The following is a 16,081-nucleotide window of genomic DNA, read 5'->3' on the forward strand; positions in this document are numbered from 1 at the left end:
ATTCCCATAACCCTATGCATTTTACCCCAGTTCGTCCCCCTGACACTAAGGGGCAATTTAGCATGGCCAATCAATGTACATCTTTGGACTGTGGAAGGAAACCGGAGCAACTGGAGGAAACCCACGCAGACACGGGGAGAACGTGGAAACTCCACACAGACAGTGACCCGAGGCCGGAATCGAACCTGGCGCTGTGAGGCATCAGTGCTAACCACTGTTCATCTTTTGCATTCAACATGAATCTTTTTCAGAGCTCCAGCATCCACAGTATTGTTTTTGTTAAATTTAATAAACTGCTCTACTTGTTTATTTGTTTGATGGAGAGTGTCCACACCCCCCTCCTCCTCCCCCTCCCAACCCACCCCACTCTCCAAATCAGGACAGCCAGAGGAGGGACTTCATTCTGGTGACTGCATCTTACCCATTTGGGGTCATTTGGAAAGTGCCTCATCTTAGGAAAGTAAGGCAAATCATTCGCTCGGTTTCAAACAAAAGATTGGAAAGTGACCCCCCCTCCTCCATAATAAAACTGTCCATGAAAAAATACTTTTGTTAGTTGTAATAGGCGGGAGGAAACACCTAGTAATTACATCTTTCTTTTAAAGACATATTTTAAAAATAACCATCTGTTTATACACAGTGGTGTCATTTCCCCAAAATTCCTTATTGTGTGGGTGGGATTCTCCGGCCGCGCTCGCCCAGAAACTGGAGAATCCCGCCCAAGGTCAATGGACCTTTGTGTTGTCCATCCCCCACCCGCTACGATTCCCGGGAGAATTCCACCAAGCTAATAGAATGGAAAACCACTCGGCTTTATTTGCAGTTGAGCCTTCTTTTGAAACCCAATGGCCGGAATTTTGCCAGCACGCCGACCCAGATTCTGGGGGCGGGCAAGGTTCGGAAAACGGCATTCTCTGTTGGCCTCGGACGTACGTGCCGATAAAATTCCACCCAATAAAGCAGTTTGCTGCTTTTAAAATAAAGTCGGTCAAATTCACGGGGATTTTATAACTGTTTAATTTACTGTCAGTTTTGTGCTGATCCCCCCCCCCCCCTCAACCCCCTCTGCCCTCCCCCTTTCCCAAAGCTCGACCAGCCCAGGTCAGTCCTGCCAGGTCCTGTGTTGTGAGGTCCTTCCTCTGTCACTCGCTCACTTATGTCATTGTTGGGAGAAACATTTCATGATGTCTGGGCGATGTGACTAATCACCGCCTCCCAGTCACGAAGCCACTGTCGGCTATAATGCGGCTCTTAATTTGTTTTAAATTCGAGAGGAAAAGTTAAACAGATGGTGAAACATTGTATTCGTATCAACCCTGGCAGGTTTTCAGATGAAGAAAAATTCATATTAAAAATAGATGGTGAGGATAACTGAACTATAAATGTAAACATATTCATTTTTGTTTTGCAATATAATATAATTAAATATATATTATATACACATATATATATAATTAAAAGAATAAACCATTCTATTAGTACGATGGCCAATAAAACTTGTTGTACAAACTTTTCAATTTTGGTTTAAGTTAGCTCTTACATTAGATAGGATCTTGAATCAGAATCCCTACAGTGCAGAAGGAGGCCATTCAGCCCATCGCGTCTGCACCGACAACAATCCCACCCAGGCCCTATCCCCATATCTCCATGCATTTACCCTAGCTAGTCCCCCTGACACTAAGGGGCAATTTTAGCATGACCAATCCACCTAGGCAGCACACCTTTGGACTGTGGGAGGAAACTGGAGCGCCTGGAGGAAACCCACGCAGACATGGGGAGAATGTGCAAACTCCACACAGGCAGTGACCCAAGCCGGGAATCAAACCAGGGTCTCTGGTGCTATGAGGTAGCAGTGCTAACCACTGTGCCACTGTGCCAATCTACCCTGCAAATTAATTCAAATAGTTTTTTTGCTACTTTTATACCTGGAATTATAATTTAAAGTTAATGAAAGTCCAATTTCTTCTGGACACAAAGCTTCTATGAAGATTTGATTTATTGTCATTGGGATACAGTGAGAAGTATTGTTTCTTGCGCACTATACAAAGCATACTGTTCATAGACTATATAGGGGAGAAGGAAAGGAGAGGGTGCAGAATGTAATGTTACAGTCATAGCTAGGGTGCAGAGAAAGATCAGCTTAATATAGGGTAGGATCATTCAAAAGTCTGACAGCAGCAGGGAAGAAGCTGTTCTTGAGTCGGTTGGTACCTGATGTCAGACTTTTGTTTCTTTTTACCGATGGAAGAAAGTGGAAGAGAGAATGTCCAGGATGTGTGGGGTTCTTGATTATGCTAGCTGCTTTTCTGAGGTAACGGGAAGTGTAGACGGAGTCAATGGATGGGAGGCTGGTTTGTGTGATGGACTGGGCTATGTTCACAACCCTTTGTAGTTTCTTGTGGTCACGGTCAGAGCAGGAGCCATACCAAGCTGTGATACAACCAGAAAGAATGCTTTCTATGGTGCATCTGTAAAAGTTGGTGAGCGTCGTAGCGGACATGCCAAATTTCCTTAGCCTCCTGAGAAAGTAAAGGTGTTGGTGGGCTTTCTTAACTATAGCATCAGTGTGGTGGGACCAGGACAGGTTGTTGGTGATCTGGACACCTAGAAACTTGAAGAACTTGACCATTTCCACTTAATCCCCATTGATGTAGCCAGGGGCATGTTTTCCACTACACTTCCTGAAGTCGATGACTTTCCTTCATTTTACTGACATTGAGGGAGAGATTATTGTCGTTGTACCATGCCACCAAATTCTCTATCTCTTTCAGAAGAGTCAGCAATACAGGAATATAACCAGGACAAGATTATCATTAAGACCTCTAATTTTTTGAAAGTCTGTTAGTTAGTTACAGCATGAAACAATGTGAAATATATTTTTAGCATTGAAAGTGCATAACACATTTAATCTATCATCACTGTCGTTCTCATTCTAAATGAAAACCAACCTTGTTCTGGCAACCTGTGCCATTTGTACTAGTAATTGAGGTTTTGAGGTAGATACTCAACTGTAATATGTCTTCCAGGTCTTATGTCTATTTTTTATAATGAAGGCAATTTAAAGTAAAGTAAAACGTTTTTAAAGTTAAAGTTTATTCATTAGTCACAAGTAAGGCTTACATTAACACTGCAACGAAGTTACTGTGAAAATCCCCTAGTTGCTACATTCCGGGGCCTGTTCGGGTCAATGCACCTAACTAGCATGTCTTTCAGACTGTGGGAGAAAACTGGAGCACCCGGAGGAAACCCATGCCAACACGGGGAGAATGTGCAGACTCCGCACAGAGTGACCCAAGCCGGGAATCAAACCCGGGTCCCTGGCTCTGTGAGGCAGCAGTGCTAACCACTGTGCCACCGTGCTGCCCAAAATTCATTTATTTTTTAAATGTAGGTGAAGCACATCATTTACACCTGAGTATTCACCTGATGAAGGAGCAGCATTCCTAAAGCTCGTGATTCCAGATAAACCTGTTGGACTTTAACCTGGTGTTGTGGGACTTCTTGTGTGCTGTGGTTAGCACTGCTGCCTCACAGTGCCAGACCTTGGGTTCGATTCCCAGCTTGGGTCACTGTCTGTGCGGAGTTTGCATGTTCTCCCCATGTCTGCGTGGGTTTCCTCCGGGTGCTTCGGTTTCCTTCCACAGTCGGAAAGATGTGCTGGTCAGGTGCATTGGCTATGCTAAATTCTCCCTCAGTCTCCCCAAATAGGTGCCAGAGTGTGGCGACTAGGGGATTTTCACAGTAACTTCATTGCAGTGTTAATGTAAGCCTACTTGTGACACTAATAAATAAACTTTAAAACTTCTTCATGTGTCTGCTCTGGAGTAGAATACTCATTTGATTTGTTCTGTTGCTGATGAAAGCTGTGTCATTCTTCATTGATAACCTTGGAGGGGTAGGAATCGTTAGAAACACTAAACAAGGACAAATAGTCCATCACTGTTTTCTACTGACATGATACCTGCACTTACAATGACTATTTGCTGATAGTTTGCTGGAGGGGGGATTAGGTTAATAGTGCTCACTCTCAGAGTGGTGATTTCAAGCCAGTGCCTCATTTTATTAACAACTTATCCATAAATATCACCCACAGGTATTGCCTGCATTTGACGTCTTTGAGTCCTGACATTGATTTTCTTCCAATCTATAGGGGGAGGCGATGCCTAGTGGTATTATCGCTTGACTGTTAATCCAGAAACTCAGCTAACGTTCTGTGGACCCGGGTTCGAATCCTGCCATGGCAGATGGTGGAATTTGAATTCAATAAGAAATATTTGGAATTAAGAATTTACTGATGACCGTGAAACCATTGTCGAATGTCAGAAAAACCCATTTGGTTCACTAATGTCCTTTAGGGAAGGAAATCTGCCGTCCTTACCTGGTCTAGCCTACATGTGACTCCAGAGCCACAGCAATGGGTTGACTCTCAACTAGGAATGGGCAATAAATGCTGGCCAGCCAGCGACGCCCACGTCCCACGAATGAATAAAAAAAATACTCAACAGGTGTAATCGTTTGTTCCCAGGTCCCAGCACAAACTTTGGAACAACAGATTAGAGTACATCCTTCACAGGGTTTGAATGGAAAATTGAGCTGTGGAGCACATTCTCTTTATCTGGTTCAATCACAATACTATAAAGGGGTCGCACCAATATTGTACTAAGGCACCTGACAAACAAAATTGCAGGTTAAGATTTTGAGATAGGTTGTTTTGCCCTCATATGCAGAGTATTCTGCAGGGGGAGGCCAATATTACTGTTATATATTTTACATATTCCTTTCTACATCTATTGGCCATGTACATCAGTTTTATTTACTCAAGTGCACATTAAAAAAACATGCACTCAATGAAACTCCAGCTCCAATATTTGATTGTAATGTGTCCCCATGAAGCTTACTTGTAAAATCCTTCTAGAATGTTCATGCATTTCTCAAATGTTCAAATTCATTTTCATAATGTTCCTTATTTGCTGGATCTAGTTGAGTGTATTCACCACTTTGATGGTAGCCCGTGAAGTCAGCCATTCTTAAAGCTACCCTGAATCATGCCCCATCTCTAAAGGTTTACCATTCTATGCTTTAATTTTCTTCATTCTTTCATGTGATGTAGGGCAAGGCCATCATTTTAGGTCCATCCCTAATTGCTCTTGAACGGAGTGGCTTACTAGGCCATTTCAAAGGGGCCTTGAAGAGTCAACCACATTACTATGGGTCTGGAGTCCACACTGGGTAAGGACAAAGTCTTTCCTTCCCTAATGGACATTAATAAACCAGATGGGCTTTTACAACGATCAGTGATGGTCGTCTTCACCGAGTAGCTTTATATGCCAGATTTATTTAATTAAACTTAAATTCCACCAGCTGCTGGGGTGAGATTTGAATCCTGTATCCAGAGTATTACCCTGGGCATCTGGATTAGCAACAGAGATTGAGATGCCTAAACTGGATCTGTCAGATATCAGATAGCCAACCCTTCAGACCTACAGTGGTTATGGAATTACTCGCATCCACAGGAAGCCAAGGACATTGCAATAATCTCCAGTGTCATTGACGATGTGGTCTTGAGAACAGTCCTGTATTTCAATTGGTCTTATTCCGAGCACAAAGAGGAGGCTGGACAACAATAGTATGGGGTTGGGGGGGGGGAATAGATCCAAATGTTACCAGGGAACTGTGGTCTTACCTGTTTGATAATGTGCCAACATGTCAACATATAATGGAGAGGGCCTCCGAGCACATCAAGTGTTGGGAAACTTTTTCTTGAACCTAATTAGAATGCTCTATGTAGGTGAAAAATATATTGTTTGGGGAACCATAGAATCCCTACAGTGCAGGAGACCATTTGGCCCATCAAGTCTGCACTGACTGACCGACTGAGCATCCCATCCCATCCAGGCCCAAGTATTCACCCCGCTAATCCCCCTAATCTGCACATCTTTGGACTGTGCGTGGAAACCGGAGCACCCGGAGGGAACTCTCACAGACATGAGGAGAACGTGCAAACCCCATACAGAGACTGACCCAAGGCTGGAATCTCTCCGTGTCTGCATGGGTTTCCTGAGTGCTCTGGATTCCTCCCACAGTCCAAAGATGTGCAGGTTAGGTGGACTGGCTATGCTAAATTGCTCCTTAGTGTCAGTCAGAGAGTCAGTGCAAGCTCAATGGGCCAAATGGCTTCTTTCTGCACTGTTATTTAACCAAAAACTAGGTCAGCACACACAGGAATGATGTGTGAATGGGACTTGGTGCAAGTTTGATTTCATAGTCATTCATAACATCCATTCCTTATTGTTTACTTTCCTGATGGTACATCAATTTTCTAGTTAACAGTGAAATTACTAAACCAAAGACAACCACAACAATCTTGCCGCCAAAAGGTGTCATTCATGAGGAGGCAATGGCCTAGCAGTATTATCACTGGACTATTAATCCAGAAACTCAGCTACTGCTCTGGGGACCCGGGTTCGAATCCTGCCACGGCAGATGGTGAAATTTGAATTCAATAAAATAAATCTGGAATTAAGAATCTACTGATGACCATGAAACCATTATTGATTGTCGGGAAAAACCCATCTGCTTCACTTGTGTCCTTTAGGGAAGGAAATCTGCCATCCTTACCTGACCTGGGCCTACATGTGACTCCAGAGCCCACAGTAATGTGGTTGACACTTAACTGCCCTCGGACAACTAGCAACAGAGATTGAGATGCCTAAGATGGGTCTGTCAGAAATCGGATGTGGAGGTGCCGGCGTTGGACTGGGGTCGCCATAGCCATAGCCAATCCTTCAGACCTACAGTGGTTATGGAATTACTGGCATCCACAGGAAGCCAAGGACGTTGCAGTAATCTCCAGTGTCATTGCCGATGTGGTCTTGAGAACAGTGCAAATGCTGGCCAGCCAGCAAAGTCCATGTCCCACAGATGAATAAAAAAAAACTGATAATCTGACAGATGAGTGTTGTAAATGCAAACTTAGGTATTTTGCGATGGCTGGTATTCTCCAACCTTGTCCGCAGCTGGGATTCTCCAGCCCCACTGCTGTGAGCTCCAAATTCTCCGTTCTCATTGGCAGCGGTGGTACGACATCGGGGAATTTTGGCCCTTTGTGAATGTTGCGGCAAAGCAAAGGCATTAATTTTTTAAATAAATAACCAGCATCATTTATTTCCTCTGTAGAGGCGCACAAGTGTCACTCAATGCAGTACTATAGCTTACTAAGTTTCCATCAAACTTTGCATGACTGTCAACATGCAACCACATTTAACAAACATCACATTTAATTTAATGTTATAAACATTCACTGACGAGTAGACAGCAGCAAAAATTATTTTTAAAAAAATCATAAAGTATCACGTGGTCAAGCAAAATTGTGTTAATGTATCAAAACGAACAAGTTATTTAGTGACCAATGCAGTGCCTCAAGTCTGTTTCAGTAAATAAATTTGGAACAAGTTCGTTAATGAATGCAACTCAAAGCATTTCCTCCTACAAAGTGACAAACCCCACCCATGTAAAGGTCTTGTTAATGTCCCTGAAAATATTCTCTTAATACTGATTGCTATCACAACAGTTACTGCACCACAAAATACTGTTAGTTTTTCAGAGAAGGAAAAAAAAACAAGGTAGGTAAGATACAAATCCAATCCAAAATACATTGCACGTCTAGTGTGGAAAAAGTGCGTACCAAAGGAAAAAAAAAGTCACCATTTTATAGAAATACAAATTCCACACATTTCACTGAGCCAGACTCTGCAGGAGAGTCCTGAATGTGCTGCACTCTATTACAAAGTCTGAGCCTTCGAGCCTGACACGAATTTCGTCCCCTGCACATGTTGAAAGACAGTCAAACTGACCTCCCGAGGAAACTAGGCTCCGGAAGGTACCGATTGAAGTCACCAGCCAAATCATGAGAAACACACCTCACGACTGCCTGATTGATTACACTGCGGCACTTGGTACACCAGCAGCTCAGGGGACTGGAGTACAACGCGCGATACATATTCCTTTATTTTTGCTTTGTATATCTTTGAACCGCAGTTTCGAGAAAGGTCGTAATCTGTTTTCACTGTGACACCCTTCAGCCTTCTTCATTCACATTTTCCGGTGCTGTCGTCTATTGTTTAATTCTCATTTCAATGATGTGCTCAGAGGTTCTCTCCATTCAGCGATATCTGTACTGCCTCATGAGAGGTACAATACAGGACGGGGGTCCGGCTAGCTTGAGGAACGGATGCTTTATTAATTCTGGTGCGGATGCCCTTTGTAAAGGATCCCTCACTAACATCAAGTCCAGGAACGATCGCAGCACGGATGAAGCCTAAAGCACGTCAAGAGAAAAAAAAAAACATGAAATAAAGGGTCTGAAAATGGAGAACATTCCACATTACCTTCCAACTGTCTCAGAGAAATATTCAACTTGCTCACAGATTAACAACACATTTACTTTTTCCTTACATCTATTCGCAAATGCCATAATTATGTTGGTTCATTATATTAAGATCAATAATTAAAAAACAAAATCCACTTGTCCATAATGCATCCATTTAAAAATCATGTTTTCTGGTGAAGCTTCATCATGTTACTATATACCTTTGTGTATCTTCCTCTGAACCTGTACGCCATCCTCACATTCCATTTTTGAATCTTTTAAATGTTATGCCTGCCTTTGTGCTTCTGTTTTTCTCCTGTTTTCTGTACGCATTTGTCTGCTGCTCTCTCTGCAATCCCTGTCTGTCTACCATTCTCTTTCAACCGCTTCCAATTTGCTTTTCCCTGGATTGAGTTTTTTTGCCTCTCTTGCTCTAGGTTGCCTTTGGATCACCAGCCTTCTTTCCGTTGTGTGGTTTCCTCTCTCATTGTGTTTGTGTGTGGTGTTTGTGTGTTTTATATATATATAAAATATATAAAGTTTATTTATTAGTGTCACAAGTAGGCTTACATTGACACTGCAATGAAGTTACTGTGAAAATCCTCTAGTCTCCACACTCCGGTGCCTGTTCGGGTACACTGAGGGAGAATTTAGCATGGCCAATCCACCTAACCAGCACGTCTTTTGGACTGTGGGAGGAAACCGAAGCACCCGGAGGAAACCCACGCAGACACGGGGAGAACATGCAGACTCCGCACAGACAGTGACCCAAACCGGGATTATATGTATGTGTGTGTTTCCTGATTAGTATCGCACCCTTTCTGATTTCCTGTCTCGCACCATCAGTAGTCAAACAGGAGCACAAATAGTGTTCCCATCAAAACATACCTTCATGAAACATTTCAGAGTTCACATTTTGTTTTGGAGTTTTTAAGTGACCACCTTACTCTCCTCAGGCTTTCACCTGCGCTCTAGATTATTGCACTGACTATAACAGAAGCAAGCTATAATCCTCCTTTGCAGTGAAAATGCTCAAATTACGACACGTGGGAAATTACAGATACAAGGCTCGGTAAATTTATAGATTAATCAAACCTCTTCATCTCCCTGCGATGGTGCTGGCAAAGCAACAAACTTAAAAACTCTCAGCGTTTCGGAGAGGCTGAGATATTTGATGATAAATAAATAATTAACCAAACACAGGAAATTAGATTGGACAGACAAGTTTAGTTATTTTCTTGCAAATCGGCCCGGTGGTTAGCACTGCTGCCTCACAGCTCCTGGGACCCGGGTTCGATTCCCGGCTTGGGTCATTGTGGGTTTCCTCCGGGTGCTCCGGTTTCCTCCCACAGTCCTATAGACGTGCTGGTTAGGGTGCATTGGCCAGGCTAAATTCTCCCTCCGCGTACCCGAACAGGCGCCGGAGTGTGGCGGCCAGAGGATTTTCACAGTAACTTCATTGCAGTGTTAATGTAAGCCGACTTGCGACACTAAATAAAATAATAAATCCTGTAATTTCTCAACACCTTCACTTGCACTAGTAACCTGCTTAAACTAGTGGAGAATGCAAATGGCCAATTAAAAAATATTTTGCAATAATATTTTATCCGATCGATTCCACTTTGCTTCTTTGGTTGTTTTTTTTTCTAATCGCGAGTAGTTTGACAGAGATGAATATTAATTTCTGGTTTCTGAATGTTGATTGGCACATTCCGTAACTATTTATGATTTGCTGCTATTTAATTGGAAGTTTATTGAGCCAATCAAGGGCAAGGAATTTACCTACATACCTAAAAATAAAGTTAAATATTTGCATACTTGCCTAAAGACAAGATTGACCTCGAGTTGGAACAGAAGATAAGCAAAAGACTAGAATTCAATTACTGACATTAATTGAACTTCTCAGGTAATCATCCTTCATCTGAAAGGTGATGTATTCACCACTCACAGTTTCAATTAAATTTCCTCTCTACATTTGAGTCATGCTCACATTGAAAAACCGAATGAAGATGTTACCTCACAAGAGCAAGATAGAAAGCCCCAATATGAAGTATAAATAATATCTCTAACGTCCCCAAATCAAAAGAGAAACATTAATTATTAATCAGAACATGCCACGATGTGCAATTCTGCCTTTAAGAAAATGCAGTACAAATCGATTCTGAAGCGGTGTTAGAGTTCATCAGAGATTTGCACATATCGAATAACTTTTTCTTGTCTAATTTGAAGATGAGAGTTTCAGTGCAAGTCGATTTGGACATCTCACGAGATTTTCCGCTCCTGCCGCTATTCCAACCCCCATGCTTTGCAATTTGGCAGATCATGCGCACTGTCCATTGCCCAACTTGCTGAGGACGGCACGGTGCCACAGTGGTTAGCACTGCTGCCTCACAGCGCCAGAGACCCGGGTTCGATTCCCGACTTGGGTCACTGTCTGTGTGGAGTTTGCATGTTCTCCTCGTGTCTGCATGGGTTTCCTCCGGGTGCTCCGGTTTCTCCCCCCCCCCCCCCCCCCCCCCCCCACAGGTGCATTGGCCATGCGAAACTGCCCCTTAGTGTTCCGGGATGTGTAGGTTAGAGAGATTGGCGAGGTAAATATGTGGGGTTATGGGGATAGGATCTAGGTGGGATTGTTGCCGGTGCAAACTCAATGGGCCGAATGGCCTCCTCCTGCACTGTAGGGATCCTATGGATTCTATACTGTGTTCAATAAGGTTTCTGACAGTCACAAGGCAGTGACAGTATCTTAGCTGCTCAGGTGTCAACAGGCACTTTGTAAGCCATTGCCTCTTGACCCCAAGAGCCAGCTACATTTCTGGAAGAGAGAATTACATAGAAACACAGAAAATAGAAGCAGGAGTAGGTCATCTGACCCTTCGAACCAGATGGGTTTTCCCGACCATGGTTTCATGGTCATCAGTAGATTCTTAATTCCAGATATTTTTTATAATCAAATTCCACTACCTGCCGTGGTGGAATTCGAACCCGGGTCCCCAGAACATTAGCTAAGTTTCTGGATTAATAGTCTAGTGACAATAACACTCGGTCATCCCCTCCCCGATATCCAGGGGAATACAAGCCAAGACTATACAATCTGTCCTCATAATTAACCTTTCAGCCCAGTATTATTCTGGTCAATCTGCACTGCACCCGCCACCCTCACCCCCCACTCTAAGGCCAATATATCTGTCCAGAGGGGCAGTGCCCAGAACTGAATGCAATCTTTCGGATGGGGTCTAACCAACCAGAGCTCTGTCACAAGGAACATAACCTTCTCCTCTTTGTATTCCAACCCTCTAAGAGTTAAAGGCCAGCACTCTATTAGTCTTTTAAACTGAACAACTAAGGTATATAATCACTGGTGTGGGGTTACCTGGAACATTACTGAGCAGGACACTGCACTACTGAAGTGAAAGTTCAACTGGCTGAATAGGTCTGGAGACTTGTTGCAAAATGGCCTGCACAAAAGTGCGCTGCGTCATTGTAGCGTGCGACACATTGCACCATCTGAAATTACAGAGCGGATTGCAGTTTCCTGAAGCAAAGCAACTGGACAAGGCATCATTTGAGACTGAAAGTTTGGAGAAAGGTGAGGGAGACACAGAGAAAAAGGGCAGCACAACTGATTGCAGCCACTGAAGTTAGGCAGCAGTTGATAACAGCACCACCTCTGGTGACCTACTCATTCCTGAAACGTTACATTTGATTTGATTTATTATTGTCACATGTATTAGTATATAGTGAAAAGTATTGTTTCTTGCACACTAGACAAAGCATACCGTTCATAGAGGAGGAAAGGAGAGGGTGCAGAACGTAGCATTATAGTCATAATTAGGGTGTACAGAAAGATCAACTTAATATGAGGTATTGAATTAGAACATTGATAGAAAGTTTATAAGAGTTACAGTTTTAAAAGCATAGAGCAATTGTAAAAGATAGAATTAGATGGTATGCTGGGCACAGCTCACACGAAATCGGCAGGCTCCGCGCCATCTTGGAAGCATAAAGCCCCCACATAAAGCCCCTCCTTGTTTTCTCCCTAATCACTCCATTGAAGCTAGCCTGAAACCTTGGCCAGCAAGTGTTTTTTTTGGAGTCACCTCACTCTGGATTAAAACCAAACCCCGCTTGCTGAAAGATAAATTGTCTGAGATGATTTGAAAGAACTAGTTTGGAAATTCTACCTTGTGTACATCTTTTAATCTTGGGGGGAGATTGTCTCGTATTCTCCTCATGGCTTGGAGTGGTGGCTCATTGAAGTACGGTGGTTCACCATCCACCATTTCTATTACCATGACCCCAAGAGACCATATATCCACCTGAAAAATAATTTAATTTCATCCATTAAAACACACAAAAATAATCTAATATCTCGATCACGGCCCCTGAATCAATAGTCCGGATATAATTAAAAATTTAACAATGCATTGTGATTCATGCCATTAAATGTTATAATTTAGAGACTTCTGTCAGGGACCAGGTCAGAAACCCCAAAGATATTATGAAGTTAGACGAGACCCCAACTATTTTTGGCATTATTGGGAGGATATGGTGTTTCACCCCAGGTGTGATTCTAGTGACATACTAGGAAGCTTTTATCAAAACAAACTTTATTTTTACAATACAGTTTAATGATAATGAATGAATTAGCTCAACTTTTACCACTTAAACATGACAAGATACAATTCTTAACAGCTTACCTATCTCTATTAGTTCCAATTAAGCAATATTACTCTTATAGACTTAAACTCCTCTACAACATCAGTTAGCAAACAACGCAGGCTTATGTGTTTTGAACTTGTTCAGACAGTCATAGTTTGAACACTTCTGGAGAGACACTTGTCTTCTGAAAGCTGCAAAACAGAAGCCTCCAGAGAGAGAGAGAGAGGGAGACCTCTTGTTTCTTTCAGAACCAAGCAGAAATGGCTTGTTTTTCTCTGTAAGCTTAAATCCTCCCTTTAGCAAATGACTCTGTCCCTTGCCAATCAACCTAATCAAACCCGACTCTGAAACCCCAGGGGCAAAAAACAAAAATAAACAAAAAAATGCATCAACTCAGATTAAAACAAATATATCCCTGGCTAAAATCAACACTTAGCCTGTATTCTCAGCATCTGAGCTGCCTGGTGCAGACAAATCAGCACCATGTTAACAGAGCTGAATTCTAAACATACCCCTTTCAAGAAAGATGATAAAAATACACCTCTTAAAGGCACAGTATTCTCACACCACCAAGTCTGGTCTCACATGGAAACATGCTGCACAATCCCAGGTGGTCTTATTCTTACTTCAGTTCCATAAGGTAATCTGGAGATGACCTCTGGAGCCATCCAGTATGGCGTTCCAACCAGGGACTTCCTCCTCGGGACTTCTTTTGACACTTGAGCACAGAACCCAAAATCTGACAATTTAATCTAAAACAAAACATAAAATAGTAAAGTCAAGTTCCTGTGCAAAACTATCACCTACTATTATCCTCAAGGTGTTTCTTTTGCAAGTCCTACAACTTAAACTATAAATGCTGGGAGTAAAAGTGGAAAAGGTTTCTGTGGTTTCTCACTGGTTATTAAATATACTAACATCCTATTAACCATATAATCGTTCACTGGAACGACGGAGGTTGAGGGGAGACCTGATAGAAGTCTACAAGATTATGAGAGGCATGGACAGAGTGGATAGTCAGAAGCTTTTTCCCAGGATAGAAGAGTCAATTACTAGGGGGCAGAGGTTTAAGGTGTGAGGGGCAAGGTTTAAAGGAAATGTACGAGGCAGATTTTTTACACAGAGAGTAGTGGGCGCCTGGAACTCGTTGCCGGTAGTGGAAGCGGATATGGTAGTGAATTTTAAGGGGCATCTTGACAACTACATGAATAGGATGGGGAACAGAGGGATATGGTCCCTGGAAGGGTAGGGAGTTTTAGTTAAGTCGGGCAGCATGGTCGGTGCAGGCTTGGAGGGCCGAAGGGCCTGTTCCTGTGCTGTAATTTTCTTTGTTCTTTGTTCAAAGCTGAAAAGAGAGACATGTTGCTGAAGCTTTTCATCTTGCACTCATCAGCACAAACGCAAGAATGCCAAATTTCAAACTATCACAACAATTTATACTACAGGAGACAAAGGTGCTGATTGGTTGGTAAGTTGACTCTGATTGGCCAAGGCATTGCCAGAGAGAAAGCAGCAGGAAACTATAGATTCCCTAAGCTCTCAGATAGTTCAATAAAGGTGTAAGGCCTAAACATATTCCCTTTGCCTGCAGAGAACTGGTCCTTGTGTGTGAAGATATGTCTAGCAAGCTTAAATGAGCCACATTATGAGCTGGAACGATTATCTTAAATTCATTGCTAGTGGAGTTATTGGCACACTCAGAATTGTTCAGCTAATGCTGCCAATCGTGGAGCGATGTGTTAATCACATTCCATTAATTACTTAGTCATCCAATTATGACACAGATTGTAGGGAAAACTATCAACAATATTGCTTACCCTGCCGTCACTGGTTAGAAGTATAGAGTCACTCTTTATATCCCTGTGGATGACTCCCTGAGAATGAAGATATGATAGAGCCTTCAAAACAGAAAAGCAAACTGTTGCTATTTGTTCTTCATTCATTCTGCAAACAAAAGACACAAAAAAACACATGGTTACAACTATTCACTGCTAAATAGAAAAAATATCTTCCACTCCAGGTCACTTACTGATGTTATCATGATCCGTGCCACAGCCTGGTCCACATATATGTCCAAAAAGATTTTAATTCTATCCCAACCTTTGTCACACAGTTTTTTTTTGCTAAAACATTGGGGTTGTGGATTAGGGAGCAAAGTTGGATTTTGTGTTATTCTACTTCTCTTCCAAATTGAATAAGATTTGTTCAGGATCTGTTTCCCTTGGCCCAATGGAAATGAATAGAAGGTGCTATTGTTTAATCCTTTGATCTTATTTGACAGCTTGCTTTTTCAACTTTCTAACAGTATAGCGGTGCACTATGAACTGTATGCAATCAGGAAAACAAGTCAAGAATTTCTGGGCGGCACAGTGGTTAGCACTGCTGCCTCATAGCGCCAGGGTCCCAGATTCAATTCCGGCCTCGGGTCACTGTCTGTGTGGAATTTGTACTTTCTCCCCATGTCTGCATGAGTTTCCTCCGGGTGCTTTGATTTCCTCCCGCACTCCAAAGATGTGCGAGTTAGGTTAATTGGCCATGTTAAATTGACCCTAGTGTCAGGGGGATTAGCAGGGTAAACGAGTGGGGTCACAGGAGTAGGGCCTGGGTGGGATAGTGGTCCATGCAGGCTCGATGGGCCGAATAGCCTCCTTCTGCACTGCAGGGATTATATGGATTCTATCCTGGATTATGGAGTTGATTTTATTCTTAATGATTACCCAATAAATATACTTTCCTTCTTCCAACTGAACCAGTCAAAAACTTTAATCAAATTCAAATATCCAATGAATGACCTGTTGTGGAACATCTATAATTGGTTCAGCTTTCTTTTTACTCTTAGTTACCATCAAATGGTAATCTCTAATTCTTCTTAACAAAATTTGGAAAGTAATCTGGAGAAATATAGGATTCATCGACACATGCACCGGAATTTTCTACGGAATCGTGGCGGGCGGGACACGGACCATGCAAAGGTCCCCTAACCTTGGATGGGATTTTCCAGCCTTAGGGCGAGCGCAGCTCACAATGTTACACGAAACTGAAATACGTTTT

At 42.6% G+C, this 16,081-nt stretch overlaps 1 protein-coding gene across 2 annotated transcripts in view; it reads right to left on the reverse strand.

The window, feature by feature from the left end:
* Positions 1–7,141: 7,141 nt before the first annotated feature.
* pak5 (p21 protein (Cdc42/Rac)-activated kinase 5) overlaps positions 7,142–16,081 on the reverse strand; it is a 204,651-nt gene continuing 195,711 nt past the window's right edge. For both annotated transcript variants that reach the window (XM_078230354.1, XM_078230353.1), the window contains 4 exons: positions 14,848–14,974; positions 13,657–13,782; positions 12,553–12,687; positions 7,142–8,317 (listed from right to left, as the gene is read on the reverse strand). In XM_078230354.1, coding sequence (XP_078086480.1) covers positions 8,162–8,317; positions 12,553–12,687; positions 13,657–13,782; positions 14,848–14,974 — 544 coding nt within the window. In that variant the 3' untranslated portion in view covers positions 7,142–8,161. The remainder of the gene's footprint in view (positions 8,318–12,552; positions 12,688–13,656; positions 13,783–14,847; positions 14,975–16,081) is intronic.

The sequence above is a fragment of the Mustelus asterias genome, chromosome 15, assembly GCF_964213995.1.
Source record: "Mustelus asterias chromosome 15, sMusAst1.hap1.1, whole genome shotgun sequence".
NCBI lineage: Eukaryota > Metazoa > Chordata > Chondrichthyes > Carcharhiniformes > Triakidae > Mustelus > Mustelus asterias.